This window comes from Monomorium pharaonis, chromosome 1 (assembly GCF_013373865.1).
Source record: "Monomorium pharaonis isolate MP-MQ-018 chromosome 1, ASM1337386v2, whole genome shotgun sequence".
NCBI classification, from domain to species: Eukaryota; Metazoa; Arthropoda; class Insecta; order Hymenoptera; family Formicidae; genus Monomorium; species Monomorium pharaonis.
The window spans coordinates 23,998,471-24,023,973 of record NC_050467.1 but is presented as its reverse complement, the minus strand read 5'-3'; the positions used below and the strand labels follow the sequence as shown (position 1 = coordinate 24,023,973).

General features: G+C 34.9%; 4 protein-coding genes and 2 long non-coding RNA genes across 8 annotated transcripts; 2 read left to right on the top strand and 4 right to left on the bottom strand.

Moving 5' to 3' along the window:
- Nucleotides 1-53: 53 nt before the first annotated feature.
- Nucleotides 54-3,516, bottom strand: LOC105838524 (probable tRNA (guanine(26)-N(2))-dimethyltransferase). Of its 2 annotated transcripts, none has more exons than XM_012684153.3 (2): nucleotides 3,316-3,516; nucleotides 54-2,690 (listed from the first exon to the last, which is right to left on the bottom strand). In XM_012684153.3, exon 2 carries the CDS (start codon nucleotides 2,672-2,674, stop codon nucleotides 1,088-1,090), a length of 1,587 nt encoding a protein of 528 aa, XP_012539607.1. In that variant the 5' UTR covers nucleotides 2,675-2,690; nucleotides 3,316-3,516; the 3' UTR covers nucleotides 54-1,087. The 2 variants fall into 2 exon arrangements, with proteins under 2 accessions (XP_012539607.1, XP_012539605.1); XM_012684151.3 differs by having other exon boundaries at nucleotides 332-2,690; nucleotides 3,268-3,516.
- Nucleotides 3,517-3,659: 143 nt separating this feature from the next.
- Nucleotides 3,660-13,884, bottom strand: LOC105838522 (histone-binding protein N1/N2). The gene is made up of 3 exons (XM_012684147.3): nucleotides 13,657-13,884; nucleotides 5,935-6,651; nucleotides 3,660-5,766 (listed from the first exon to the last, which is right to left on the bottom strand). Exons 2-3 carry the CDS (start codon nucleotides 6,649-6,651, stop codon nucleotides 5,110-5,112), a joined length of 1,374 nt encoding a protein of 457 aa, XP_012539601.1. The 5' UTR covers nucleotides 13,657-13,884; the 3' UTR covers nucleotides 3,660-5,109.
- On the top strand, nucleotides 6,671-12,696 carry LOC105838523. 2 transcript variants are annotated; one of them, XM_012684148.3, is made up of 5 exons: nucleotides 6,671-7,626; nucleotides 7,945-8,172; nucleotides 9,986-10,093; nucleotides 10,263-10,400; nucleotides 10,637-12,696. In XM_012684148.3, exons 1-5 carry the CDS (start codon nucleotides 7,548-7,550, stop codon nucleotides 10,900-10,902), a joined length of 819 nt encoding a protein of 272 aa, XP_012539602.1. In that variant the 5' UTR covers nucleotides 6,671-7,547; the 3' UTR covers nucleotides 10,903-12,696. The 2 variants fall into 2 exon arrangements, with proteins under 2 accessions (XP_012539602.1, XP_012539604.1); XM_012684150.3 differs by having other exon boundaries at nucleotides 6,673-7,696.
- Nucleotides 13,885-18,747: 4,863 nt separating the features above from the next.
- LOC105838533 (60S ribosomal protein L4) lies at nucleotides 18,748-22,348 on the top strand. The gene is made up of 8 exons (XM_012684165.3): nucleotides 18,748-18,862; nucleotides 19,519-19,696; nucleotides 19,811-20,056; nucleotides 20,309-20,433; nucleotides 20,798-20,896; nucleotides 21,053-21,324; nucleotides 21,426-21,585; nucleotides 22,070-22,348. The coding sequence occupies exons 1-8, from the start codon at nucleotides 18,860-18,862 to the stop codon at nucleotides 22,262-22,264; spliced, it is 1,278 nt and encodes a 425-aa protein (XP_012539619.1). The 5' UTR covers nucleotides 18,748-18,859; the 3' UTR covers nucleotides 22,265-22,348.
- LOC114254843 lies at nucleotides 20,765-21,107 on the bottom strand. The gene is made up of 2 exons (XR_003626142.2): nucleotides 20,991-21,107; nucleotides 20,765-20,938 (listed from the first exon to the last, which is right to left on the bottom strand). It is a non-coding gene; the product is annotated as an uncharacterized LOC114254843 (long non-coding RNA).
- A 279-nt stretch (nucleotides 22,349-22,627) lies between the features above and the next one.
- On the bottom strand, nucleotides 22,628-24,855 carry LOC118645323. The gene is made up of 2 exons (XR_004963076.1): nucleotides 24,823-24,855; nucleotides 22,628-24,732 (listed from the first exon to the last, which is right to left on the bottom strand). It is a non-coding gene; the product is annotated as an uncharacterized LOC118645323 (long non-coding RNA).
- Between the last annotated feature and the right edge of the window lie 648 nt (nucleotides 24,856-25,503).

Genomic DNA, 25,503 nt, shown 5'->3' with positions numbered 1-25,503 from the left:
CCTAAATATAATTATTTTCTTCTCTCATGTAATAAATTGATTGTATGTATTTATTTTTTTTTTTGTCTAAGGCTCTTTTGTCTAAAACATCCCTTTCTAAAAATGTACGTATAAGCAATACTCAATTTGCGTATGCAAGAATGAATCAGTAGAAATATTATTAGTCAGCCTTATTTAAGTACGAGAAAATGCTGTCTTATCCATCTATCGACGAAAAATTAGCCTTCTCTTTGCTTTTAGTATCGAAAAATTGTTTTGCCACGTGTTGACGCATTGACAAACACGTTGACGTATTTGATATCATGGTGTAAGAAGAAAGATGAAACATTCCTGAAGATGCATAGTCGTTCATGAATCGGCCAATCAAAATTAGGCCCAAATACAGTAAAACAATATAGCGGCGAAAGCACATGTAAGACATGAAAGTACACAATCTTCTTTCAGTGATAGCTAGTACACTCAGTGAAAGTATTCATTTCTTAATCAGAATTACTGAAAGACAGTTAATAGTCTGATTATTATAAATATAGAACAGTAAAGTAAGGTTTTAGTAAGATTTCACTGATTCAGATTGAGAAAATGACAAATACTAACGAACGCAATATCTAATCTCAGAAAAACATTAAAATCATTTTAGTATGAATTATCATATTGCACAATCGTTTAACTTATACATGTAACATATCATGTAATCAAAAATTCTACTCGGGTATATCTAATACTTCTCACATAGCCTTTGATTTTGTAAGGATGTTACAACAGATATAAAATAACTATGTGAAGATAGACAAAATGAAAAAAAGAATTTGTAAAAAAATATTTTATTATAAGATATTATTTTTTTCAACAACACGAAAGTTTCTTGTGTTCTTAGATAACAAGATATAGTAACGTACAAATATACAAGAACGTGACTCGCATATCTCTGTCAAAAAATTATTCTTTTCTATAGTTGTCAAAATATAAGTAATCTTATAAAAAACTTATTCGTTGCAACGTCTTTACCTTCAATTTGTTAATCCAGAATAGCTGTTCAAGGTATTAAAATATATTGAATATTATACATATCACGGAGTGCTTCCTATGTTCATGTTTCTTGTCTGTCTATTTGCTGTTCTACCATCGCGGATTTTTTCTTATTATGTTTATTTTGATTTCTAACTTTCTTCGAATTTGCCGCTGCATTTTCGAGGTCGACCCTGGTTCTCGAACGGACGCCAGGTCCCCAGTTGACAGTGGGATTCTGCTGGAAGCGAGACAAATGCTTTTGTCGGGAAATCGGATTGGCGAGAGGGTGCAGAGCGAGCGAGATATCCGTCGTCGACGTTGCGTTGAGTATTCGCATGGTCGGACTATCCTCGGTCAGCTTCTCCCGTTTCACGGGATGCTTCTTCTCCCAGGTGCGCACAATATCCCAAATAATGTCGTTCGGCGCGTCCGTCTTGATGGAGATCTTGCTCGCATGCGAGTACGACACCTTGTAACCCGCGTTCAGCAATGCCGATCTGAACATCATCATCGGTGGAACGTGGCATCTGACTATAGACATCAAGCGATCTAGATTGTAATACAAAGGGACGTCCAATTCCTCGTGTATCACGGTCAGGACGCCCTCCAATCTCTTCATCGTATTCAACTCCATACCGTTCAAGTTGCACAGCAATCGCGACACGAATCCTTGATCATGCAAGGGACCCAGCCATATCGGGCCGCCCATGTGCTGCCGGTGATGACAATGCTTGCATAGTTGATCCGTCGCGGGCGCACACGGCAATTTGTAACCCTTGGTGGCCTTCCTCGTCACCAACGGTTGCAAGCTTATACTCTCGCATCCGTTGCACTGATAAAACATTCCTATCTTGCTGGAGTTCTCTTTGCACTTAATGTGGCTCGTGAAGACTTGGACGAATACTCTGACGTAAAAATCAACGCTTACAGACAGCAATGGTACTATGTAGCGTCCGTAGCGTCCCGCGTAGGATGCGATGCACTGCAGCAGTATCCTCAACGCGATCTCGTGACAGGATTTCGACTTCACGGGTATCGCGCCGTACTTGTAGTAGCAGGTTTCTGGCACGTTGCCAACCAGGACGGCCATGTCGGTGGCAGTAACCAGAAGCACGCCGCCGTCGACCACGCACTGCACCGCGCCGTCCAGATACGCCGAGGCGCAGCCGTACGGGTCCAAGTCGACCGCGTCGAAGCGGTCTCGCCTGCGTTGGTACATGAGCAATGTCGCGTCCTCATGATGGGGAATCACTAGACTCTCAACCCCGTTATGCGAAACGTTTCGCTTGATGCTGTCCACCGCCTTCGCGGAGATGTCGTTCGCGACGATCTGCCGAACACCCTCTACCTCCTTGGCGTATCGAATGCTACGCAAACCGGTCGCAGACAGAGCTTCCAGTATGGTAATTCCCTTTGGGCAATCTTCTGTCATGGCACCTGGTGCATCGACTTTATCATCTTTCTCGAACTTGTTCTCCTGCGGAGCTTCTTTATCCTTCAATCTGTCCTTTGCAAATATCGTCAGTACCGCTATACTGAGGTCCCTGTTGAATTCTTGAACTGGATTATAAAATACGTTATTATCAGTGACCAATATTTCTGCCTTTCCCTCGCTCACAGTGCAATCCTTGAGTCTTGACTTCTTTGTACATGGCTCATTATCCATGTTTGCATATGTAGCACTAAAATATAACATGATATATACAAATATATATTAAGACATACTATAAATGTATACAAAGAGATGCATGCAACGTAAGTCACACAAATGTTTTAAAATTCTATAAATAAATTCCTAGGTAAAAACAAATATTCCTGTGACTATGTTGAAGATGTTTTATTCTCAAGTTAATAGACACAAATAGATTCAAATAACAACTGCATCAAAATAGATTGTTTCATCAGTAGAATAACTTGCTAACTATGAAAGTAATCTAAGTAAAAAATCTAAAAGTAATCTAAAAAAATTTATTTATTTTATATTTAAATGGAGCTTAATGCACAAAATATAGTATAAATTTCTTTTCTTTTTTAGATTTGTTTACTTAGGCTACTTTTATAATTACCGGCATGTTTGATAACCATCGCGTACAAACAATAAACAATAAAAAGACGAGAACATTGCTATTTAAACAATCACTATTTGATACTACTGTATTTCACTTATTTCGACAGAGCTTTTTTTGAATCTGATGTCACAGGAACATTTATTCTTGCTTTTTATTCGGAAAATTTAAAACATACTTATGACCTACTCACTCTGCACATACAATGAAATGTTATATAAAATTATAATCCATTAGGTACCGTTATTTTCATTAAGTTATATTAAAGTTTTTTGCACTTAAAAGTACGTGGTACTGTAAGTCGTTTTTTTGTTTAAATTATCCAAACATTTATGATAGTGGAAAAAAACTGTATCTCTTCGCAAGATAACCTATTCTCATAAGTTTACGTTACTACACCAACGCTCGACAGAGAAAGCTGTAAGCCAGAGTGCAAGACATGCGCATGGTTACCGAAGGTCAATAAAACAGTAGTACCAAATCAGATCGATTATACGTGCATCGATCAGTTTAGCAAGAAATATAAAATCTACACACAGTATCTATCAAAAGAAAATGAATTAGAAAGAAAGATACGAGCGGATAAAAAAAGGCATTGTTTCAACATTTATTTGATATTCGTACACAAACAATTACTTATTCCTATTTGAATTCTTATATCTACATTTCAAAACAGTACTGTCTTATTCAGCTAAACTAGAATAAATACATCGTACTCTATCCTGGGATCTATTGTAAAACCATGTTGGGTTGGGGAAACGCGCGAGTCTCTGAAACTTTTTCAAAGTTTACTAGTGTTGTACGGTAGTGGTATCTTCTCGAGTTACGTAAAGAAATCTGAGCGCAAAGCCATGTTTGGAGTAGACTGTTCGTTCGCAAAAGATTCCCATAATCATTTCGAGCACTGTTGAAATATCCAGAGTAGATCAACTATTCTAATAAAAAAAAAAAACCATATACAGCTGCACAATAGCTTCTCTGATGTCTTGAAATCAAAAAATATATTCGCACGCACACACCATTCTCAAGAACTCAACCGTTGCAAACCAATTATCATTGAATAAAACACAATACGAGTTTTCCCTATATCTTTAACATATCAACGTATTTGCTGGAGTATAAATCAAATATTAAAACGATAAATTAAAAAAAAGCTAATTTATTTTTAATAAAACTGAAAAAAATAAAAAATTGATTCTAAAATTTTTTCTTCTTTACGAAAATCTAAAATTGTATAATCAGAAGTATGCACTAAATACTTTTAAATTATGTCAAATTTTACTCAAAAGTTTTAAAGTTTATAGAACTTCAAACTCTTCTAACATTGGACGAATTAAAAAAATTTAATATATTTTAATACAAGAGAATTTATCTAATAATAAATTATGACAGATCTATTTAATACGAGAAAAAATGTTACTAGAAGTATTCTTTCAAATTCTACTATCGAATAATTGAATTAGATAATTTAGATAATATTTTAAAAACACCTTTTACAAACTCTAATATTAAACACATTCCTCAAATATCATTGATGGTAATTGTTAGTCATAAAATTCAAATTAACTTATGATATCACAAGAGACACTTTAAATATAAACTAAAGAATATGAATATTAACTTCTGATAAATTCTGACAATTATTTAGATACTAGGAATGTTGAGAATACTTGATCAATCTTCGTAAGAAAACAATATACAGCAATAAATACTTTCCATTTTCAAGAAAAATATTTGTTATTTTTCTTGATGGCATACTGCAATTATAAAACGGTTCTATTTAGTTTACAACATCATGAGGCGATTTTACATAATAGATTTCGAACATATATTATTTATGCTGCTGACAGTCTAAGATTATTTCTATCGATATCTACACTGGAAATAAATTCACCGTGGTGGATTGTCATTTCTGTAGAAAACACCGAATTTTTATACATCAGCAAATACTTCTCCTATATTATCGAGAAAAATATCAACATTTCTTAGTTTTACCAAAGTTCAGATTAATCTGAAAAACAGCTACTCGCACTTCTCACGCTACGTCCTTTTCCTGCATTGGTTTTTTGCAAGAAGAACCAGTCTCCTCTTCATCTTCCGCTTTGCGCTTTTTTCTTACCAGATGCGAAATATCACTAGCAGGTTTGGATGTACTACTACCACTACCACTTCCAGAAGCCTCATTCGCTTCAGCATCACTAGAGGTTCCGTTCAATCTCTCCTCTTTAATCTCTTTGAGTACATTGGCTTCTTTCTTCAAATCGTTGATATCTGCGATTTTTTCCTGAATTTCTGGAAGAAGTTCCTGCAGCTCCTTGATCTCGCCTTCGACAGTGTAAAAGGGATCGTCGGATTGAGGCGGATTATCCTGTAAACTTTTCAAATGCACGATCTTTGCTTCCAGCAGCGCAGACGCCTGATTGAATTGTTCGACGCTGATGTCAAAGTTGTTCGCCATCGCGTGTGCCAATCCGAGCTGATAGTGAATTTCGGCGATCGCGCGATGGTCGCGAGGAGTCATCTTTTCCAATAGGTTCAGGCAAGCATTAAAGTCGATTAATGCGCTCTCGTGGTTACTACCCTCCATCGCGACTTCACCCAGAAGGCGGTATGCCTCAGCTAAGAATTTCCAGCCTGGAGGTCCACGTTTCACTAGCACCAGTTTCGCCAATTCCAATACTTCCCAAGCAATCTAGAAATAAAAATTAGACATTGGAATCATTATCAAATCAATATTTAAATATAGTTATTAATAGGTCAGATTAAATTAACAAAAATAAACTTGGATAACGCAACCAGAAGTATTCGATACCACTTAATACAATGAGATCTCTTAATTATAATCAATAAAATAGATCACCTGTAGATTGTTGATTTCGTCTTCATCATTTTCCTTATCTACATCTTCTTCGTCCGCCTCTCCATTCTCTTCTCCTTTTCTATTCATGCCACTACCCGAAGCTTCGCCATTGCGCAGATCAAAATCTCGACTACATCCAGGAATTTCTTCCCTCTGCTTCTTCTGTTCAATCTTACTATCAACCGTTTTATCAGATTCTTCCGTTTTACTGGATTCTTCTGTTTTTTCCGTTTTATCGGATTCTCCCGTCTTTTCTGTTTTATCAGATTCTTCCGTCTTTTCATTCTTTTCAGTTTTTGTGTCCTTCAAATCTTCATCCTCTTTCTCCATTGTCTTTTGCTTATCATCTTCCTTGCTGTTTGATGTGCAAGCGCTACTTCCCGCGGCTTGATCGACTTCCGTTGCAGCTCCCTCCTCGTTTTCTTCTTCTTCCTCCTCTTCACCTTGTTCGTCCTGACTGGCTTCTTCGGATCCTGGCACTCCACCTCCCAGTACTCCTGCCTCCTCGCGTGCCAAGCCCAAAAGGGCTCGTCCATAAAGTAAATAAAGTTCACCCAGCTCGTCACCGGTTTCTCCATGTTTCTCAGCGAGAAGTTCACAGGCACGAGCCAGGACGGTTACTGCAAGGTGGTAATCGCGTACCAAAAGGTGACGTTTGCCCTGAGAAATTGCCGTCGCGGCGTCCTTGATCGGCACTTCCTCCGATACATCGGCCATCTAAGGAAAAAAACAAAAAAGACAGGAGAATTCCCATATAGTATCATATATGTATACATTTGGAAATAAAAGCGACAAAATTTCAACGAGGCGGTACCGAAAGGTAAGCTCAAAGTGATGATAAGAAAAGTCATCTTGAAAAAAATGAGTAAATAAAAAATAAATAAGCAAAATCTATTATATCTCATGTTACAAATTTTTCTACAACGTCACAAGACAACATAGTTCCACAGGTTTCTATGCTGATATAAATCAGTTTTAAGGAGGTGATGGATGTATATGTACAAGGCGTCAAATTATACAAAATATTTTTTTAATAAGATGTATTAAAAATATTGCAAATAAATGTATGCAAATCCAAACAAGGATTATAGACAAAATTAATTTTAATTTTGCCTATGGATGTAATTACTGCCGAATGACTTGTACAGAAATCTCAATCTCTAATATTTAGCGCAAACACGAGCTTTACGTTCGGTTGCACCAACATTGTTTTGGTTTTAAACAAGACATAAACATATGTCCATCTTTATCTTTAAATAAATAAATCTTACTTAAAATCGAAATAATATCGGTGCAACCAGAACTTAATCGTACAAATTCAATTGTTTCGGAAGATAGAAGGGGTGTGTGGGTGACAAGACGGACGCATCTGCAGCATCCGCGGGGAAGGAGAGAGAGAGAAGGAGAGACCGGGTGGCTATCCGCGTGGGTCGATTCATCGCGGCGCTTCGACGTGGAAGGGTGGAGGGCGTCCGCATCGCGAGGATGCCGGGGAGAAAGCGAGAAAGAGCAAGCCGGTTCCAAGGGCGCACGTAACAGGCCAGTAACGAGTCGGGGGACGCGAGCGTCGCGTTGCAGGCGTCGCCCTGGGCGCCGCCGACCGCCGAGAGCAGATGGAATCAACTCGCGTGCCCCGGGGCCCCGCTTCGCGCCTCGTCTTCCTCTTCGTCACCCTCGTGCTGACCGTCGCAGGTAAAGAGACGGGAAGACTTCCGGCGTCGCGTCCCGGACGAGACTGACGTCCGTCTCTCGAATTATAAGTGTAAAGATCAACGTAGTTTCCTTTTATTATCAGCATATAACTTTGAGGAAGCTGGTGCAGAAGATATATCTCACCAGAAAGTTGAGAATAAAGTGATAGAGTTCCGTTTTGATGCTCTTCCGAAAAAAAACTTTCGAATCCTCCCGCTTCCTTCTCTTCAGAGAGAAAACTTTATTACGAACTTAATATTAAAAAGAAAAACGAGCAATTTAATAACTACGTCTTCCTCTGTCGTTTTTTTTTCTCAGCAACGGGGCTTCTCTGTGCCGCAATAATGTCGGACCACTGGGAAGAGATCAACTGGAACAAGGAAGATCTCATCCATGTAAACGTCAATCTCACGTGGTACCTGAACGGCCAGGTGGCAAGGCTGGAGTCTTCCGTCAATCATCGAAATAAACATCGCGTCGCCAAAAGCTCGTCCTTCCTAGTTCCCATGCACGGCGGGATTTGGATTATGTGCGTTTCATTATCAGGTATGAGCTGGTCACGATTTTTATAACGTTGAACTTGGATCCAAGACTGCACATATCTTTTATACGCGCTTCAGAATTTAAATACATTATCGTGAATGCAGAATATCACGATATTTTCACCTTACTCCAACTTATAAATTATCGTTACAAGTATTTTCGATTTTCGATTTTAATCATTTAATTATCACTAAACGCTATCAATAATAATGTAAATGATTGAAGAAAAAGAACGCGGAAGAAATTTTCTTTATGAAGACAGATAAAAATTATTCGTGGTCGTTTGCAGATATATACGGCATTAAATTGTGTCTTCTCTAATATCCTTATTAAGATATGAATGCGGTCAATGTTTCGTGTTTTCTCGCTTGCCAATAGAAACATTATCGGTCTAAACAGAATCGGCATAAAAACGCAATTTCAGTCTAATAGAACGGTGTTGCTCAAATCAACGAAAAAAGCAGGGATCACGGTCACGCGATCATGTGGATACTCTGCTTAAATTGTACGATTCGACGGTTCGATATCTTCGGCCAGAGTCAAGGTGGCATCTAAATATAGTCACGTGCAATATAGACAAAGTAATATCCTGACGAAATTCCACCGTAAGATATTGCAATTTCAAATAAACATCGTTTTTTTGTCACTTTTTTCGAAGATGTTATTCAATTTTTCATTCACAGATATTATTTTTTGTTTTAAATCGTAACAATTCCTCGAAATTTGGTTTGATAAAAACTAGGTAACTCCAAATAGATAAAACAATTGTAAATAAAATATATTAGAGCTAACAAACACTCAATATTTATAGAAACGATTAATAGAAAAAATTTAATAAAACGTTAAAATGTTTATGACGTCTAAAGACTAATCTACAATGTGGTTGTTTTTTTTCTTTTTGTGCCTTTTTGCCTCTTCGTAATGTTTTATCGAAATTGGCAAAATAGAAAGAATACAAACTTCGAAAGACGTGATTTGTGTTGATAAAGTAGTGCAAAGAGACAAAATCGTAATAGACAAAAACCAAGAAACAGAAAACAAAAAGCATATTGTATATTAGACTTTACACAATAACTAATGCGCTTTTTATTTAATCGCATGGGTGCAACCTTGAAGAGTACTCGAAAAATTCAGGACCCATTGTCTCATTTAGTTATTTTTGTCGGAATTACGTTTATAGTGTCTAAACACGCTAAGCAGTACCTAGCACCACCTTTGCGTGTGACATTTAAATTACGGGTGTTAAAGTTTCCTACTCAAATCTATTAAATCAAAGTGAGATGTATCAGAAATATGATAATGCATATGAATTTCATTATTCAGCAATTTCTCTAAAACGATGCACATGCAGACGATGCTAAGTTGTTCCTTTCGCTGTAATTATTTTCTCTTTTCTTGTTGAAAGATATCGTTAAAAAATTTGCACTTAAATATTCGCTAGAAAAAGTCAAAATTTTTTAATTTAAATTTCCTTTTAATATAATATTCAAATTAAAATGTTCTATGATTGTTTCCTTGCAGGCGATTCTGAATGATTTCAAAACTACCTAATTCTTAATATAATAAGATTTACTCAAATTTTGTAAGAGAAAAGAATGATGAAAAAAACAATTTTGTCACAGAGATGGAATTCAATTAAAAAATGAAATTTCCAAAATTTTACCGAATATCAATAAAATCTCAGTCCACAATTATCAAGAATACAAAAGAAATTTCCTAAAAATTCCAGATTTTCTGTAGTACACACAATTTTGTATATGTGAATGGAAAAAAACAAAGATTAAATTAAATCGACAAATTGTGCTTTTTCTTCTAGAGGAAGATATACAGTTGTTAAGTGAGGTGAGTTTCCCGCAAAAGAGATGCGTTAATTACTTGAAGCCGAGTGAGGCGCACGAGGAAACACGCGGAGCTTGGCAAAAACGTAAGTAAATAGTAAATAACATTCAATACACGCGCGCAAGACTAGCTTTACTCTACAACGAATCGATTTTATTCTTTGTTCAAATAAATCGTTATAATTTTATATGTGACCCTATTTATTAAAAAAAAAAAATTGTTAGCTAATCGTTCCAATACATATTTTATTCCAGGAATGCAAAATCTGAGTATCTCGTGTTCCCTGGTGTGCCTAATCATTTTAGGATGCGCTGCACTTGTTGGACTTTTCGGGCTGGGCAGGCATCAGATATCGGCCGTGCTCGTGACAGGGGTGATGTACCTCCTTGCAGGTAATGCTTAATTAGTTTATCAATCACATGATAAATTAATAATTATTATTCACCATAATTTCAAATACCGAATTGTGAGAAAGAAAAAAATATATCCGTGAATCTAAATATGATTTTAAAAGGGGAATAAACGCGACTTATTTATCGCTTTCCGTTTTTGAAGAAAAAAATGCCAAGTTAGTTCTTGTCTTTTGGTAACATCCTTTTAAGCAGAGAATCATTGGGTCTCATTCCAGCGACATTCGCGCTGTTCACGCTCACGATCATCCACTTCAAGAGAGCCCAGGACCGCGGCGGGACCAAACCAATAGCGGACAGGCCTGAGGACGGCGTGATCGGTACGCCCGTTCTTCGCAGCGTCCTTAGGGCCAGGAGAGTCACCACCGCGTGGAGCATGGACCTGGGATGGGGTGGAGTCACCCTCTGTGCCCTCGCATCGGTAGCCTGGATCCTCCTCAGCAAAATCATGCGCTTCAGCCCGATCGCTGCCATGATAGCGTAGCAGTGGGACGCCTTCGAGGTCTAAGGTCGTTTCTGAGAGTCGATTTTCGACGTAGGTCGAAATTCTGCGTTTCTTTCGCATGGTAACGTCCTGACACTTTTCCGACCGATGTATCAAGTTGGCGAAAGAGATTTGTTTGTTGTTGTGCCGTAACCTTCTATGTATTTTCGAACTTATCTCAAAGCCACACGTCCCTCAACTTTATTTAATAAATACGGCAAATCGTTTGCGCCAACTTAATACAATAAATCTCAAGTGTTTATCTCCTGCTAGGATGTCACTAGATTTCAAGAGTATGAATCTTTGAGATTTAGGATATTCTATGCCCGTGAATTGAAATAGATTCTTGAAAAGAACCGCAAACTGAAAGCGGCTAAGATGATAATTGTTGAGGAAGTTTAGTCCAGAAATGACCAGCTCGAAGGCGACCATGTTAAGGTGCCTATTTTGTATAACTTATCTCGGTTGCATAAATATTTCAACTAAAAAAAAACATGAGTTTTATCAAGAAGATAAAAAACTTTTGATTGAGGCTTACAATTGATTGACTGATCGTAGAATCACTCAATGTCAGTTTAACAATTGATATTCCTTTGCATTTGTTTTAATTACAAGTAACTGCAAGTAACTAAACAAGCTTGCTAACAAGAAACATAAATTTACAAGTCAATAATATATATTCATGATATAAAGAACAAGAAATGATGTAACAGTTTTACTGATTTTCTCTCGGTTCTTGCACATAAAAGACTCAGGAATTGATCTCAAATGCTATGAAGCAATAATATTATTTTGAGTGCCATAGATTAGAAGCAGATAGTTTGTAGAACTTGTCGGTTCAGTTTTTAATATATGTTCATATAAATATTGCTCTAAATGATTCATAAATATTCGCTCAATTCAATTTATACTTTTTTCAGACTTGTAAGAATTTTTTTCTAGTCATATTTTTATCATTATTATTAATTTATTTATAATTTCGCTCTTTTTCATATAGTTTTGCATTTAACATCAATTTTTTTCAATTCTCATTGTGCACAGTAACTTCTTTTTTATTTTGCAAGAGTAATAGTGATAAAATTATTTGTGTAAAAATTATAGTAATCAGAAAATTATACAATTATATAACAATTCTCTGATATAGTTGCCTATGATGTAAACCAAGCGCCTTACTGTTTAGAACAATAAGTACGTAAAGCACAAGATAACTAAAAAAATGTTAATGGTACTCAGGAATGAGGCATAAAGTATGACTTATTAATTTCTCTCTCAAAAAAAAAAGATGTAGTTGTCATTCTTCTCGAAATTTATGCAATTGTTCACTTTATATATTCTATTCGTACAATTTTAATGTTCTGAGAAATTAATCTGCATCATGCTTTAAACGCCTCACCTGTATAGAGCATAAACTTTTTCAGCTAAAGAGGAACTTATTTTTGCTACTTGTTCTAGCAATTAGGCATTGTAATTATGCATGGTATGTATCCTGCACAAAAGAATTGTGAAATGTATTTCGTCCATTAAAAGCTAAGAAACTTTAGATTTGTTTTCTATTCAACTGGACAATTTATGCACTTGAAATGAGACGATAATCTTGTGAAAAAAAGAATTAAACAACTGGTGCAAACTAGGTGCAGTTAAAAAGAACAAGTCTTTTGACACTTGATGCACCTTTGTGACAAAACACAGCAATTTTCTAACAATGCATTCTCAATTGTTAAATTTTTTTACGCGATCCTTTATTGTTTGTTACATATTAAAACTGACTGCAATAAATAAAAACTAAGAAATCAATGTTTATAAACCCTTTGTACTCCACATTCATCAATTGCAACATTTTAGCATGATTTTTTTCACGGAGCTATTAATATTCAAGTGCAATTATGCAAAAATTCAGATTTTATTATGTCAGAAAACTAATAAAATATGTTTAATAATTATTTTTATTTTAAAAATCAAATGTTCATGTAATATTTAATTAAAATGTTATTATATATATTATAAAAATAAACATAAAAGATATAAATTATTAATATCTCAATTTTAAAAAATTCCTAAAATATCTATGTAAGAATCTACGTTAGTCTTTTACATTTCAATTTCATATAAATGAAAATTTTAGTAAAGTAGAAAGTTTATTGCTTCAAAATTTGTTGTAAAAAAACTCGAGCAATTATAAGCTACTTATTTAGAGGAATTAATTAATTTATGCAGATAAATTTGTATCATTTGCCGGATGTGCAAGTATGAATTCCGCGCGCCTGTCCGGTCGATATAACAGATTTCCTAAATGTAACCTTAAAAAGCGACTTTCTCAACGGCTCACTTCAAAGAAACGTCATTGCCTTTCTTCAAGCTGAAGAGGGCTTCCTTTTTCTATGCAAATACCAAAAGAACATGCGTTCATTGAGGCCGTATCTTCCTCAGAATCTTTCCTCTTCCTTCTTTTTCTAAGTGCAAAGAGAGTAACAAAGTACACACGATTCATTTGCCTATATTTATCATATCACTATCCAAACGTAATGCACAGTTGTAAGTTACCGTTATTGCAGGCAAAAATCGCGTGCTCTCATCTTCTCTCTTTTAATTAACCTTTAAACTATGCGACTTTTCCTCGTACAAGAAACGTAAAAATTGCCGGAGAAAAGAAAGAGGAGAAAAATTTAGACGCGCTAGCAGATTTGGTCGATGCCGACGAGGCGTTATCTTTTTTTTTTCAACGAGACGTTAACCACATTGTGAGTGCGCACGTACCTTGATCGATTTCCCAAAATAATCGACTGCTACCTTCGCAAGTCGATGTCCTCGAGCTCAGCTCACAGTCCTCGAGTCGCAGAAAATGCACGGATAGGACGACGTGAACGTAAATTTCAATTATTGTTACTGTGCACGCGTGAAAAACTGCATAACCGGTATACGCGGGCAAACTTGACGAGGCATACGGTCGTCGGTCACGAACACACAGAGATGGTCGACCCAAGATGAAAAGATAGAACACGCAAGCTCGTTCATTGTGATGGCGCTGCCATCGTAAAGAAGAGCATCTGTCGTAATGGACATTAAAGCCGGACCAATCACAAGTTGCTACTTCTCTTGTCCCGACTCTGATTGATGGTCCAACGCGCATCTTGTCGCGCGTCACGTACATAGGCCGGTATGCATAGTCGAATCTTATTTAAAGATCCTCTCAAGCAATGTCTTAAAATGCTAATACGGCTCTGTGATTGGCTGATGGCATCTTAAGACAGTACTTAAGATGATCTTAAATATAAGATCCAACTATGAATACCGGCCATAGTCTTATTACATATATGAGTGAAACTGTTGTTAATTTTCCAACACGATTGTTCTTGATCTGTTGGATCAAAATGTATAAACAAATCATATAAAAAAATTTTATAACAATTCCACCGCTACATGTACATTCTCCGCTGAACGCAGCTAACATTGGGTGCTTTCCATTTAATAACACAAGTCGACACAAGCATCGTTCTATCTTTTCTTATGTTCAATGAGTAACAAAGATAGAACGATACTTGTGTTGACTTAAGAGGATGCTAAACTGCCCATCAAACTTGATTGAGGTCGATAATGCAGAGTCATTATTTATCCTTGTTCATAAAAAAATTTGCTTTAAAATACTTTAAAAGTTATATAGCTTATACTTACAAATAAATAATGTCTCGCAGTTTGGAATAGAAGGAATAAGACTATATTTGTCAAATTACGATTACAAGCCGTAAAAAAACATATTTATGTGATTAAAAATTTTATTCATTTAAGCGCTTTTATTATATAAATATCTTTTTTTTACGGCTTGTAATCGTAATTTGACGATTATAGTTTTATTCCTCAATCTATTCCGAACCCGGGAACACCATTCATTTGTACATATAAGCTATATATATAACTTGTATTTTGAAGCAAATATTTTTATAAACAAATAAACTTTAAAAAATTTTTTGCATTTTTGGTCTTTATCTAATCGTCCCTGGGTTTATTTGTGTACGTACTTTAAAAGTGTAAAAGGATTATCAATTCTTTAAATTCAATTCGAAACTAAATGGTTGAACAAAATGTCGGTAAAACACACGGCTTTAGCATCCTCTTAGGCCAGAATTCATAGTCGAATCTTATTCAAGTTCCAGCTTAAGCACGATCTTGAGACGTCAATGCTGTTATTTCATTGGTTAAGTAAGTCTCAAGTCGGCTCGAAGCTAGACTTAAGACAATGCTTGAGCTTAAGATCGGTCTATGAATCCCGTCCTTAATTGTGTTACTAAATGGAAAGCACCCATCGAAAACCAGCGGCATACGATATTTGTTTTCGTGGATTGCTTATAGATAGAAATACTCTATTCTGATTGGTGCATTTCTGAAGATGGATGAAAACATCTCCTTCAAAAATTAGATCAGCACACAAGTATTTAAGCAATACTCAATACATAGAGCCGAATCATAATTTGCAAGAACGAATCAGAAGAAATACTATTAGTCAGACTTATTTAAGTACGAGAAAATGGTGTTTTATTCATCTATCGTCGAAAAATAGTATAAGCTTTCTCTCTGCTTTTAATATCATTTTTCGGCGATAGATGGATAAAACAGCATTTTCTCGTACTTAAATAAAGCTGACTAATAGTATTTCTTCTGATTCGTTCTTATACATACATGAATTAACTTTATATTCAGTACAACATTTTTTGAAGGGGATGTTTTAGACAACGCTTACTTTAGCGCAGGGAGGTAGGTTTTTGACCTACCTTGGGGTTTTGGCGCTCCCCCGCACCCGAGCCTTAGATAGAACAATAGAAAAGTACACTGCCTGACAATGATTTGTTTTTAGGCTCCCTTCCGTGCGGAATAAAGAGGATGTAGACTTTTCTCGATCTAACGACTATTTCGTAACGATCAATAATTAGATCGAGATATACGTTCAGTTAACCGCTGCTGGCTGATGGTACTATGGCTCAAGGATCGCAGATTTTGGCACCGGTAGCACGGTCACATGGGGAGGGAATGAAGAACTAAGGGCAAGGATCAATCATATTAAAAAATAAGTGAGTGTTCAGTATATGATTGGTTCTTGCCCTTAGTTCTTTATCTCCTCCCCATACGACCGTATGCTACTGGGACCGGAATCTGCGATCCTTGCTATGGCTACTTTTTTCGTTCCTGCTTACCTCGCGAGGGGTGCCTAGGAATGAATTATGAATTTTTACTCTACAAGTAATTTACCTATAAATACATAAGTAACAATAAATAAGAAGTAATAATAAATACCAGTTTTGATAATTGACAAACTCCAAATAATTTTGAGCATTAGCCTTTTAAACTTTCTTGTTTATTACACATTGTTAATTGATATTTAATAGTAGTTAATTTCTTTAAAATTATAATTAATATAAAAATACATAAATGTGTAAACAATTTCTTAAAAAAATCTCTAAATTATCACATTTTCTAAAAAATAGGAAACAAAAAATAAGTTCTAATTATTCAAAAATATAGACACAGTTGTCTGAAGAGTTCTTTGGCTGCGTTTCGATATTCACTACCAGTACTGAAATTCTACAATGTATGTGACGTAAACTATAGATTTTCAGTACTGGCAGTGAATATCGAAACGCAGCCTATGATGTTCTTTGCTTGTCACCAGATGGCAAAACGTGAAAGTTTCTCGTAATTAAAAATCATTCAATTTTCTATATATATTACCTGTTTAGTATAACATTTTAAGCGTATAAGCACGTATAAGCAATACTCACGCCTCAAATTGAGACGTGGAATTTTTGGGAGTAAGCCTTTGACAAATCTCCCCAAACATAATTCGAAGATTAATTTCAAGAAAGATGTTATCTCCTGCTAGAAAGTTTCTGGTCTCTTCTCTCATACTTTTTATTTAAACAATGTCAGCAACCAATCTAACTAAATAAATCAAGTTTCTTTGTGAGAGTAGAATTTACTATAAGATTTTATTGTTACTTACATAACCTGCCTGCTAGATACCAAGTCTGAATACGGAAATTTTTATGCCATTATTCAAAACCATAGTCTGCGCTGCTATATTTTGTAAACATGTTAAACATTTATTCTTGTGAATACTTCCTAAATTGAAATCAGTATATTATTCAGTGTATTATTCATTAAATGATAATAAACAGTCTGATTTCGCTCTACTTATATATTTCTCATTCCTCCTTTTATCATTTAATCTTAATTTTAATATCTCTATATTTTTAATAATAATTAAGCAATGTTTCTTATATACAAAAGACCTTTTTTCTGAATAAAAAATTTTTCCAAGAAAATGATGAAAATCATGAATATTTTGTATGTAACAATAAGCCTGTCCTTTATCACTGCACTGCTATACTGCACAAATACCACAAAAATGAACAGAATTTCATAAAGAAATTATTTTAAAGAATATTTGTAGAAGTAGAAAAATGAAGAATTCTTTTTTAGGAAGGAATTAGCTACAATTAGTTTACCTTGAAGTATTCCTTAAAAGTTTATTATAATAAATACCTCACAACTTATTATTTGGAATATTTTGGGTATTTATAAGAAATTACTGGAGTGTTTGGATAATTTTTGATCAAAAACATCAATTTAATATCAAAATTAATGATGGATATCAAATAACATTTTTAATATCAATATAAGTTTTAATATCAAATATCAAATGATATACTCACTGGAATACTATCAACTTTGAATTCTTTTATTTATAAAATAATTCTTATTAATCCTCTCTCTGTCTATTAAAGTTTTTCTTATTGCATTCATAAAGTATACATTGAATTCTGTATGAATACTTTGAGAAGTTCTATGGAATTCCAATCATGTGGTGCATGTAACTTTCTATGTCACTTTTAAACCATTCTTCTACGAATTCCTAAGGAATTACTGTTCAGAAAGGAAGAAAATTTAACTTTATGAAACCATTTAGAATAAACTGCACCAAGAACAGGCCTAAAAATAATATTAAATAACCACACATTTGTCTTAACAATTTTTATGCAGAAAATTTGAACTTCGAATAAATCAATAATTACAAAATAAATATACTTTTGTAATCTTAATTTCAGACACTTTTTGCAATATTATTTTCAAATATATATGTTTGACTACTAAGATTTGATTTCGTAACAATGTTACAATAAATGTAAAATAATAATGAAGATGTATAAACACAGAGATGGAAAGATCGAATATACAAGCTCGTTCAAGAGTCTACGTCACATGCCTCAACATGCTCCTATTCATTCCAACACACTTCAATACGATTCCGATGAAGCTAACCCATTACACAATGCCAGCGCCAGGCAACAGGCAATAGGAACAAGAAATAAAAAGAGAAAGAGATAAAGAGAGATCCTTTCTCTCTTTCATTATTTCTGTTCCTATTACCTTTTGCCTGGCATTGTGTTTAGGCTCGAGCAGGCTCAAGTGTGTTGGAGTGAGTAGCAGCATGTCGGGGTTTGGGGCATGGCGACGCGAACAAACCACAAGAGTCGTCACGTGAGGGCGTTGCCGTCGCTAAAAAAAGAGGCTCTATGGTAATGGTATATCCACACAAACTACTTGTATAAGTGCATAAGCATATACATAAGAAAATTGATTGGTTTACAAGCACTTACATAAGAAAGTAGACTAATCGAATTCCTTATGCATATGCTTATGCGCTTATGCAAGTTGTGTGGCTATACCATAATTGACGTTACAATCGGACCAATCACAGATTGTTACTTCATGTCCAGAGTGTTTATAGACTCCGATTGGTAGTCCAAGTGGTCCACACAGGCATCCGCGCGTCACGTCCTATCTCTCACAATTATATACCTGTTTCCATTCTATGTTACTCTTTTCACCTGTGACTGGGAGACTCGTGGAAACGTGGTCTGGTTAGGATCGACATTTGATGCGCGTGAAATAATAGGAAGGATAAGAAATGGTAAGGAACTCTCATTAGCAAGCGCGCATCGCGCTCTTCTCTCTTGTTGATTCCGCGCGATTGCCGCCGACTTCATCTCGTCGCGAGAACTCGTTCCCGTCCGCACCGTTCGCCCATCCCGTCGTCTCTGGGATCGACCATCTGTCGAGCACCTTTCCCGCAAACCTTTCCGTGTTCGGACAGTTTGTACGTCAATTCCTGGTAATATCTGGAATGAAATTGTGTTATTGAGATAATAGCTGCGAGGATACGAAAACTCACATTTGTTACACGTGCCCAGTGAGTGCACGTGTCGAAATAACGTTTCCGGTATGGTCCGCCATTGCGATGAATGTCGGAGCACAAACATGCGATATCCGCGTTGAATTGCTCGATGAGAGCCCGTGTCATGAACAAGCGCAGTTTTAGCGAGGAGAAACTTCAATACCGCGAACAAATGCGACTTTTACCTTCTTTAATCGCGATAACTGGCGGCATCCTACAATATAGGCTGTACAAAAATTAAATTTTTCAGAATAAATGTCTAAATGTTTTTAAACATTAGTTCTATACATTTAGTTCTATAGATACCTCTAAAATTGCTAGGCAACAAGAACTGTATGATTTATATTTGTATAAGCAAGTTAATATAATTATTGTTATATATTCTTTTTTAGTCGTTATCAACGGCACGACCTCTTATTACGGTGTACACTGACAAGAATGAAGCGTCAGGTGATACAATCTCCCTGCCATCTGTTTTCAAGGCACCGATTCGTCCCGACATCGTGAATGTCGTCCACCAGTTGATCTCTACAAACAGCAGACAACCATACTGCGTTTCTAAAGAGGCTGGTAGGTATTGGATGTTCTCATTCTATTAATTTTATGATGACTATTATCAGGTACACTTGAATAAAACAAATAACAATCAATAATTATACAAGGTTAAATGTCTGTTTTTCACAGGTCATCAAACCTCTGCAGAATCATGGGGTACTGGGCGTGCTGTGGCCCGCATACCTCGTGTACGTGGTGGCGGTACCCACCGTTCCGGTCAAGGTGCCTTTGGCAACATGTGCCGAGGTGGCCGCATGTTTGCGCCTACCAAGCCATGGCGACGCTGGCATCATCGTGTCAATGTAAATCAGAAACGTTATGCTCTCGTTTCTGCCATTGCTGCCTCTGGTGTCCCTGCACTTGTGCAGTCTAAAGGTACGCTTTTTTATTTTTGCAAGTAGATAACTTTTAATGAATAGAAATGTTAAACTACTTTTTTTGTTAAAGAAACATTTCAGTTTATATTGCATTTTTTCAGTAATTCAAAAAAATTTTTTAAATTACAGTTTATAATATATGTGGCTGTCACAGATTAATTTTGTAATTCTGATATATTTTTTGTAAAAGTAATTTACAAAAATATTTACTAGCAACTGGATGAATTGTAAGTTACATTTTTTTACACAGGGCACATAATCCAGGAAGTCCCGGAATTTCCGCTGGTCGTTACTGATAAAATTCAAGAATATACGAAAACCAAGCAGGCCGTCATCTTTTTAAGACGTATTAAGGCTTGGAATGATATCCAAAAGGTTTTAATTTCTGAGTTTTTGTCTTATAAATTCTTCCATGTTGTCATACATTAAATCTGTATGCACCGATGAATGTCCACATCTTTGCTAAGCAAAATTTAGCTGAGATGCCACCTAATAGGTGCTAGAGAAATATGGTATTCAGGCGTTCTTTACTAGTTTGTTTGTGTGCACTAGCAAAGGGTATGAATCACCAAACAATTTCTTTCATATTTTTTATGAGTATTTAAGCTATCTCGTTTTTTTAAACATGTTAGAATTTTTTAAAAAAGGCAATAGTTAATCACATGAGAGTTTTCTTAAAGTTATATGTTTACAATTTTAAATTAAATTTTTTTAAATTATATTGTTTATTTTTTATTAGGTCTACAAGTCTCAACGTTTTCGTGCTGGTAAAGGTAAAATGCGTAATCGCCGACGCATTCAGCGACGTGGACCTCTGATTGTATATGGCCAAGATCAGGTAAACATTCTTCTCTTAAAGTATATTTTCTGAAAAGTTGATCTATAAGAAACACATGAGTTGTATTCAAATTAAATTTTATTTTTTTACTCACGGAGTTAATCAAAGCGAACAGATTATGAAAAATTTCTGTATGAATTATGCAATAATTTACAGGGTATCCGTAAAGCATTCCGCAACATCCCTGGCGTCTCCCTGATGAACATCAACAAAATGAATTTGCTGAAATTAGCACCTGGCGGTCACGTCGGACGCTTTGTAATCTGGACAAAGTCCGCTTTCGACAAATTGGACGCTCTTTATGGAACCTGGCGTAAGGAATCACAGCTTAAAAAAGGATATAACTTGCCATTTCCTAAAATGGCTAACACGGATTTGTCCAGACTTCTAAAGTCTGAGGAAATCCGCAAAGTTTTGAGAGCTCCTAGGTAATTAAACGAAGAGATGCTTGTGTGTATCTCGATAGTTGAATTCATACATTCTATCTCATTTTCATGATAATGATACATTTTATTTGATACAATTACAGAAAGAAGGTGGTGCGTAGAGTGAAGAAACTGAACCCGTTGACCAATACTCGGGCTATGTTGCGTCTCAATCCATATGCCGCGGTCCTAAAACGTGCCGCTATCCTAACTGCGGAGAAACGCAAACGCGAAAGGGAACTTCTTGTCGCCGAGAAGCGAGGCGTAAGTACAGCTGTGTTCTTTCATTTGTTGTATATATCTTAGAATTATGCAGTGATATTGAAACAAAAAATTCCATCTTTTATATATTACACATAAGATGTATAATAAAAAATTTTTATGAAAATATTTCAAATAATAAGATTTCTAAGTCAGAAATATTGTTTTAAAAAATGAAATTATTGATATTATAAAAAATGTATGTAATTGTGAAATTAAAATATAGTCTGTCAAAATTAAGATAAGGTATCATACATCTTTAATTAATTTTATTAATTTTAATAAGTTATAAATATCAATAAAAAATATCAAATAAAAAGTTTTTAAATAAAATACTTATTTTTATATAAGAAACTGATTTTACTTGCAATATAACCACAATTCACCATTGTGGTTTATCTTTATTAGAAGAATCATTGTGAAATATAATTATAATTTGATATAATATTCGAAATTTTAACTTACTGATTGATTTCATAAATTGTAGATAAAATTGTCAAAAAGATCCAAAACATCCAAGACAATTTCGCTTTTGGAAAGGAGGAAAAAGCAACTGGCTGAATACAAGAAGACAATGAAGAAGGCTCCGAAAACTAAAACTGAGAAAACTGAGAAAATTGAAAAACCTGAGAAAGATACTACGAAAGTTGCTGCTGCTGCCAAGCAACCAGCTAAAAAGTAAAACAACAAGTGAATAATATTAACACTGTTGTTAACTTATAATTTTTATCTCTGTCTTCAAATAAAAGACGAAGATTTATAACTAGTTGTGTGTGTATTCTCAAAGATTTTCCTACACTTTGTTAATCTTACGAAAAATCTATAAATATTTCTCTGCAAGCTTGCTTAATAATAAATCTACATATTATCAGTGATAAAACGTTCAGTACTAGTGTGTAAATATCTAGAATGATATTAAAAATTTAATCAATATTAAACTCAAATTGGAATTTCTCTCATTAACTTGTGTTCAGTAAAAAAAGGAGCTTTGAAATTGTTAAATTCTTCAATACTGATTCAATTTTTCAGTATTGGTTTTTGTACCTTTAGTTTTTGTTGGAGCGCAATTGGGCGCGATTTGTCAAATCACGCGATGTCGGATGTGTTCTAAATTCCCGACACACTTTTACGATTCTTAGCTTCATCAGTTTCTTCCATTTCCATTTAGTTCTTTTCGTTTCTTTGTTCTAAATAATTTCTAAAAGATATCCCTAAATTATCATCACATTTTGTAAAAAATAGAAAACAAATGAGTATATTAGTTACTCAAAAATATAAACACAGTTGTCCGAAGAGTTCTTTGATGTTCTTGGGTTGTCACCAGATGGCGAAACGTGAAAGTTTCTCATAATTAAAAACCATTCAATTCTTTATATATATATGTTGTGTTGGTTGTTCAATACACTTTAAGCGTATAACGCGTATAAGCAATGTTTCATGTCTAACATTAAGATATTTTTTGGGAGTAAGTTTTTGACAAAAACCTCCCCCTTAATATAATTCGAAAATTAATTTCAAGAAAGATATCTTCTTTTTCTGGGGCACTTTTTTCTTTTTATTTAAACGATGTCGGCAATCAATCTAACCAAATAAGCCAAGTTTCTTTGAGAGAGTAGAATTCATTACAAGATTTTATATTGTACACTTGTCAGATACCAAGTCCGAGTACGGAAATTATTATGCCGTTATTATTCAAAACCATAGTCTACGCTGCCATATTTTGTAAATGTGTGTTAAATGTTTATCTTTGAAATAGCACTAATAATATATTTATATTTATACTGATGCTGGAATGTTTCAATTAAATAACTTGATCGGGGTTGATAATGTATAGAGTTATTTGTATAAATAATTAATAAGATTCTGTATGTCTTTTTTTTATGGATTTGGAAATTCTTTCCAGAATTAAAGTACATACATTAAAATTTTTTATACTGCTCTACTTATCAGCGTATATATGTATGTAATCTATAAATTCTCGTAGCATAATTTCGTCTCAATTAGGCATCAAAATCAAAATTTTAAAACTGCCTGTCATCTGCTAGTCTATGGATATGATCAATTTCATAAGTATACGAACTGTAAATCTTTTATATTAATTAATAAGCAAACATATATTTACAATGACAACTTCTGCAAACATCATACTCGACAAAAAATAATCACGAATTAACAATTTTTTTCCATTTTTAATATATATTAAACTCCATCCCATAGACTGCTCTGCATAAAACGGATTGAAAAAAATTTTAAAATATTGATATTTTGCAAAAAGCAAAATTCAAAAGATATTAAATCAGAGTTAATTAAATATCTTCTGAATTCTGTTTTTTGAGAATTCAACTCATTTCAAATATTACTCTCGCATTCAAAAGAATTCACTTAATTCTAAATATTTTTTGCATTCAATCGCAATAAGAAGCATTCAAATAATGCAAACCCTCGCATTGAAAAAGATTCACTTCTGCTAATTGTTATCGGATTCAGAGGCATATAAGATTTCATGGTTTTATTTTCAATATCGCACTGAAAAGTATTGACCACGATCCAATCCGAGATTTTTGCAAAGCAGAATTATTCACGAAATCTTGAATGCGAAACACTATTTTTGAATAAGACACTTTATGTAGGGTACGTGGTAGTAATGTGTATATACTTTTATTCTGAAGAATTTCCAAATTTGGAAATTCTTTAGAATAAAAGTATGTAAAAAGATTTGCATTACAAAAATTACTGTTTTTTTTTTGTCAATAAAACAGGACATCTCCAGCATCCCCTTAAGCCTCTAATTGTATAATGTTAGGCAACAGGTAATAAGAATAGAAATAATGAAAGAGAGAAAAAATCTCTCTCTCTCTTTCTTTATGTCCTGTTCCTCTTGCCTGTTGCCTGGTATTGTGCAAGGACCTTTACATATTTACTTTCTAATACCATTTTTCGACGATAGGTGGATAAAACAGCATTTTTCTCGTACTTAAATAAGACTGACTAATAGCATTTATTCTGATGATTCACTCTTGTATACTGCAACTTTATATCCATAATTTTTGAAAGGGAGTTTTTAAGATGAGCTAAGGCTTACTTAGCGCAGGGAGGTTGGGTCTTCGATGACCTACCTTGGGGATTTGGCGCTCCTCCGCTCACCCGAGCCTTTAAGAACGTAAAGAGAAGTATAGGACGGAATTCATAGATCGCTCAAAAATTGTCTTAAGTCTAGCTTTGAGCCGACTTGAGACTTACTTAACCAATAACAGCATTGACGTCTTAGGGCCACCGCACAAACTCTTCCATAAGGGCCACCGCACAAACTCTTCCATAACGCGTTACGTTACGTTAAGTACTCCATACGAACCTAAGTTGTACTTAAAATTTAACTTAAATCAACGCACAAAGAAATCCTTAACGTAAGTTCTTAAGTTCTTACGTTAAGGATTTCTTTGTGCGTTGATTTAAGTTAAATTTTAAGTACAACTTAGGTTCGTATGGAGTACTTAACGTAACGTAACGCGTTATGGAAGAGTTTGTGCGGTGGCCCTAACGCGTTACGTTACGTTAAGTACTCCATACGAACCTAAGTTGTACTTAAAATTTAACTTAAATCAACGCACAAAGAAATCCTTAACGTAAGTTCTTAAGTTCTTACGTTAAGGATTTCTTTGTGCGTTGATTTAAGTTAAATTTTAAGTACAACTTAGGTTTGTATGGAGTACTTAACGTAACGTAACGCGTTATGGAAAAGTTTGTGCGGTGGCCCTTAAGATCGTGCTTAAAATGGGTCTTGAGTAAGATTCGACTATTGGCCAGTATTCATAGTCGGATCTTATATTTAAGATTATCTTAAGTACTGTCTTAAGATGCCATCAGCCAATCACAGAGCTGTATTAGCATCTTAAGATATTGCTTGAGACGATCTTGAAATAA

What these genes read in the sequence shown, in the direction of transcription:
- LOC105838523 (XM_012684148.3), top strand. Translation starts at nt 7,548, where the DNA reads ATGGAATCAACTCGCGTGCCCCGGGGCCCCGCTTCGCGCCTCGTCTTC. An exon ending in ACGCGGAGCTTGGCAAAAAC is followed by an intron (nt 10,094 to 10,262) that starts GTAAGTAAATAG and finishes ATTTTATTCCAG; the next exon opens with GAATGCAAAATCTGAGTATC. An exon ending in GGTGATGTACCTCCTTGCAG is followed by an intron (nt 10,401 to 10,636) that starts GTAATGCTTAAT and finishes GTCTCATTCCAG; the next exon opens with CGACATTCGCGCTGTTCACG.
- LOC105838533 (XM_012684165.3), top strand. An exon ending in TGCACTTGTGCAGTCTAAAG is followed by an intron (nt 20,057 to 20,308) that starts GTACGCTTTTTT and finishes TTTTTTACACAG; the next exon opens with GGCACATAATCCAGGAAGTC. An exon ending in TTGTCGCCGAGAAGCGAGGC is followed by an intron (nt 21,586 to 22,069) that starts GTAAGTACAGCT and finishes CATAAATTGTAG; the next exon opens with ATAAAATTGTCAAAAAGATC.
- LOC105838524 (XM_012684153.3), bottom strand. Translation starts at nt 2,674, where the DNA reads ATGGATAATGAGCCATGTACAAAGAAGTCAAGACTCAAGGATTGCACT.
- LOC105838522 (XM_012684147.3), bottom strand. Translation starts at nt 6,651, where the DNA reads ATGGCCGATGTATCGGAGGAAGTGCCGATCAAGGACGCCGCGACGGCA. An exon ending in ACGAAATCAACAATCTACAG is followed by an intron (nt 5,767 to 5,934) that starts GTGATCTATTTT and finishes TTTTATTTCTAG; the next exon opens with ATTGCTTGGGAAGTATTGGA.